The 5,000-nt window shown below is 42.1% G+C and overlaps 1 protein-coding gene across 1 annotated transcript in view; it reads left to right on the top strand.

The window, feature by feature from the left end:
• Positions 1-5,000, top strand: part of brinp1 (bone morphogenetic protein/retinoic acid inducible neural-specific 1) — a 73,194-nt gene that overhangs the window by 30,205 nt on the left and 37,989 nt on the right. Inside the window, exon 3 of the mRNA XM_030784688.1 lies at positions 1-20. This exon is cut by the window's left edge and continues 150 nt beyond it. Within this exon, the coding sequence (XP_030640548.1) occupies positions 1-20 (20 nt within the window). The remainder of the gene's footprint in view (positions 21-5,000) is intronic.

The following is a 5,000-nucleotide window of genomic DNA, read 5'->3' as shown; positions in this document are numbered from 1 at the left end:
TTTCCACCAATGCTATCAAGGTAGTACCCGTCTCCACACACACACGCGCGCGCACACACACACACCCCTCCAGTCTACCTGCAATACGGCAGCCCCCGCCTGCCCCCCCACCCCCGTCTGTGTGTCCCGTCGGCTTTTTGTGGCTTTAAGTGACAGGCGACGGAAGGGTTTCTGGCAGGAAAGGGCTCCATGTAGCAGGAAGTCAAGCATGAGAGAATTAACGGGAATTGACAAAGAGCGCTGACTCAGGAGAAGACGGAGAAAAAACAAAAGAAAAAAGCTCACGTGGCATAATGCAGGCTCGCCGAACTACAGCCATGTCGCGCGCAGTTACAGAGGGCTGTCTCCACCAGCTTCTCTCCGCTCAACTTTGTCAGAGATGTACACCATTTACTTACTTTCTAAGGATGTGTGTGTGTGTGTGTGTGTGTGTGTGCGTGCGCGCTTTGTATTTGTATGTGTGTATGTGAGCTTGTGTGTGCCCTTTGGCATCAGACTTCAAAGATTCTGCCCACTTAAAACCGAGTATTGTTTTACAAAGGGCAAGATTAATAATTCACACCATCTCACGCTGTAAAAGAATGCTTTGCATATCTCCCAGCCTGATTCTAAAGCAACAGCCAAACTGTTTGCTTTGGAAAGGACACGAAAACAAAAAAGAAATGAAGAAAAAAAAAGGGAAAAACAGAGAGGGAAAGAAACATCTTTTAAAACGAAGTCTTATTTAAAGCGTTTTCATTTTTCAAGCATTGCTATCAAACAAAGACATGTCCAAATTCTAATGAAGTGAAGATTAACAGTAGTCTCTCCCGGATGCTTGATAAGAGAAAAATGGGCTACTTTTGATGAATTCAAAATGATTTAAAACAATTAAGGCACTTGAAGACAATAGAAAAGAAAGGAGAGAGAGGATTTTGAGCGTAAATTAACTGCAGATGGGGAAATGCGGTGGCGTACTGTGATACTCAAAAATACATTTCCTTCTCTTGCTTTTGTCCTACAAACAGACAATACATTAATAAACAAAAACAAACAAACAAAAGATCTATGCTGGGGAAAAGGTTGATGTACAATTTCAAAATGCACAATGATTTTCTCTCTTTTCTTCTGTCTTTTTTTTTTTTCTTTTAGAAATATTACAGCTCAAAGAAGCCCTTTCTCTGTAAATACAATACAAAGATACAGGCAAAGGCAAAGTGAGAGAGAGAGAATTAGAGAGAGGGAGAGAGAGAGGGAGAGCGGCTTTCATGCTGGAGTCACGTAGCAGACAGAGAGGGATCTGTTCGTGCAGAAGGAAGCCGAGTCAGACACACACTACGTGGATCTGTGCACACACAGAACAATACACAGCATTTCCAATATTGATTTAATATGGATGGGACTGCAACTCAGAGTAGGTAAAGAGAGAGAGAGAGAGAGAGAGAGAGAGAGAGAGAGAGAGAGAGAGAGAGAGAGAGAGAAGTAGAAGTAGAAGTATGTCCTCAGAGAAAAACACAAGTGCTGAGCCATCAGGGCTGTGGAAAGAAAATGCTTAATTTAATGCACAGCTTTCAGTCAAATACTGTAGAGGATTTCTATGGCTGCCTATTGCTGGGACAGGGAACTTGCCTCCAAGACTTTTATTTGTGCAGAACACATTAGTTGAAGGTGCAAGCATTTGCAGAGCAAATGATTCGCTGTGGATACTCTAATGACTAGAGTGTATGGGTATCCCCTCTCTCTCTCTCTCTCTCTCTCTCTCTCTCTCTCTCACACACACACACACACACACACACACACACACACACAGGCAGTGTCAAGTCTCACTGAGCTGAAGAGACAGCTCAGACCTTAATCTGTGTCGACTCTCCTCTCTCTCTTCTCCTTCCCTTTGCTGCTCAGAGGCTCCATGCCCCAGACACTTCAGTATGTATTGGTGAGTGTGGAGCAGACAAATGAACAGAGGGAGAATGAAACCAGAGGAAGGTGGTGTGTGTTGGGGGTGGGCCTTGAAGCATCGTCTCATCTGCCAGGCTGCCAGACGTAGCTGTATTCATCAAGAACTCCCTCCATTCCTAGACTCCCTCCCTCTCTCTCTCTCTCTCTCGCTCTCTCTCTCTCAACACAAACAGTGTATAAGACATCTTAACTGCAGTCAGCACCTTAATCAAAACGGAGACATCCACTGACAATCATGAATGTGTCCAGAGCAAGGTTAGACCTCCTTATTATTATTGTGGTGTTTATTCTTTTTTTTTTTTTTTTTTTTTTTATAGGGTTCAGCACATGGGTCAAAGCTGCCTCTGTCTGATGAATCTTCTCACCTTGGAAAATCTTTAAAGTTTGCTTTTGTTTTGTTTTGTTTTATCTTGTTTCGTTTTGTTTTTTTCTGTTATTTTTTTTTTTTTGTTTTCCCACCATTAATCAATTTCTGGGCTTGTTGAGAGAGGCAAAGTTAATAGAATGTTTTTAGGCACCCCCCGTACCCCCCCAACCCCCATCCCCACCCCCACCCCCTGCCAAAAGACAAAACTGTGGCCACCCTACTTCTTTGGGACGTGGAGGTCTTTTTATCAGTGATACTCTTAAGGATGCAAAAACTAAAACAGCAACAACAACAACAACAACAACAACAACAACAACAACAATGCTTTTAGATGGAAGATTTTTGATCCGGTGATTGGTTTTGTTAATTCTCTGAGTTGAGAAGTAAAGGACTGAGTGAATTTACCAGGGACATCTCTAGCGTTGATTTGGAGCCATGTCTGGATATGGGAAAAATTCAGCTCATTAATGATACACAGAGCTTCTTAAGTGGAATGTAACGAGGGAGAGAGAGCACATGAGGGAAGATGTAATGCACACGTCATTAGACTAGACAACCTGCAGAGATCAGAGAAAGTGAGAGAGATACAGAGCAAGAGTGACTGAGAGAGTGGAAGAGAGAGAAACAGAGAGAGTCAGATGTGCATTTGTGTGAGTGTGTGTGTGTGTGTGTGTGTGTGAGAGAGAGAGAGAGAGAGAGAGAGAGAGAGAGAGAGAGAGAGGGAGATGTAAAAATTTAAATGAATATGTCAAAAAAATCAAATTCATCTTCACTGACTCTCTCTCTCTCATATAGTTAAGGTCAGATCACATGATAAAGTACCAACCATGTGAATTTTAATGAAGAGTCTGGAGATTTGTGAGCAAATAGATGCCAAAATTATTTCAACCTTCTGTTCACATATTTCTCATCTACCCTACTGCACACTTCAGTCTGTTCCAGTCCGCCATAAAACAATAACCAAATAGAGTAATGATTAAGACAAAACAAAGCAGAGATACAGCACAGACCCCCTTTAAACACAGTGATTTGTTTTTTGGTGACAGTGAATTGGAAGAGAAAGCTTAGAGTAGGCCTGCAAGGTCACCTCTCCCCAGAATCGCTTTCAGTTGATTTGCACCACAGCTTCCTCATATGCAAATTTGTGATGATGCAGCAAATGATTTAGGAGACATATATTTAAAAAATCTACTTGACAGTCAGGGAACCTGTTTCCCATGTTGTCAGAAGACAAAGTGATCCGAACGCAGGCGGCTAAAGTGAAAGTCCAAAGAAAAAAAACAAACAAAACAAACAACAAAAAACAACTTTTGGTCCACAGAGTCTTTCAACTCTCTAATTATAACCCTCGGCTTTCACTTCCTGCTTACCTGCTCATTTACACCAATTCAATTCAATTCGATCTTGTTTGCATATTGCTTTTTACAATAAACACTGACACAAAGCACCTTTGCAGAACACTGGGCCTAAGAGTCCTGGTGAGAAAGACTGAAGCAACAATGCAAAAGGAAAAACTGGCTTTGACTGAAATAGGAAAATTAAAAAAAAAAAAAAAAAAAAAAAAAAAAAACCTCGAGAGGAACCATGACTCAGATGGGGGAGCCCATCCTCCTCTGGCTGGATGGCAGGGTTAGTTTTAGTTGTGTAGTCATTAACAAACTATTTAAGATGAACTGCATCTGTGTTGAGCGGAAATCTCATTGTGACTGCAAGCAAAATCATCTGGTCCTTTCGTAATTTATTTCAAAAGCTACCGGTAAATTTCAGAGTCAACGAAATCTCTGCTCGTTTCACTCATTTGAATGATCATTCACACTGAAGTTACTTTATATATGAGTGTTCATATGTAAAGTACCTTGAAGTATATGTCCTCGATACCGTTTTCTCAGACACTCTCTTGAGTATGCACAAGGAAGGCTGGAGCAAAATCCAGGAGCACAGCAGCCCTTCTAGCAGTAGATGTACCATTGCTGTCACCAGACAAACATAGCCATGGCTCAGCTAGCTCAATGATCCTCTGCTCCAGTTCTGAGGACCCACATCACATTTTTGCTCTAGCTCAGTATGAACCAACATTATTCTACTGATCTGCTTCTCTCTTCATAAGCTGGGTATGTAGGAGCTTTGCAATAACCAAAATATGCAGATCAGCGAGTTCTCTCATACTGGAGTTCAGAATCACTGACTTAGCATGTAGCATGTAGCTTAATATGTATTTTACCTTGGTTAGGTTACTCTGAACCAGAACATTAGCAGATTGCACCAGTGTTTACAGTTTCCTTCGTTACAGCTGTACCCCTTTAGAACAGCTAGGAGTGGTTTTGAGATGTATCAGCACCTTAAAAAGAAACTTCTGTCGGCTTCTTGGTAGCTTAGCGGTCCCACGCGTTATGCGTTTGGCCCCCGTACAGCTTGCAGCTTGTTTCAGTCTCATCTTAGCTGGTTTGTTCAGCGACTCTCTCCCTCTAATACCAAAAAAAAAGTAAAAAGGGGCCAAGTGAGACTCTGATGAGCTTGAGGGGACATCAGAGTTCGCGTCTACTAACTTTAAAAAGACCCCTGAAAATAGAACCTCATTACGGTTAAGACAGGTGACTGGCGTAATAAGAAATGAGCGCAGGGTGCGTCCCTTGGCGATGCTACTTTATCATACAGATTCCTCTGGCTCCGCTACATTCTCTTGGGCTACGCGGGC

Source organism: Chanos chanos, chromosome 9 (genome assembly GCF_902362185.1).
Source record: "Chanos chanos chromosome 9, fChaCha1.1, whole genome shotgun sequence".
Taxonomy (NCBI): domain Eukaryota; kingdom Metazoa; phylum Chordata; class Actinopteri; order Gonorynchiformes; family Chanidae; genus Chanos; species Chanos chanos.
The sequence above is the reverse complement of the archived record's forward strand: the minus strand, read 5'-3'. Positions and strand labels throughout refer to the sequence as shown.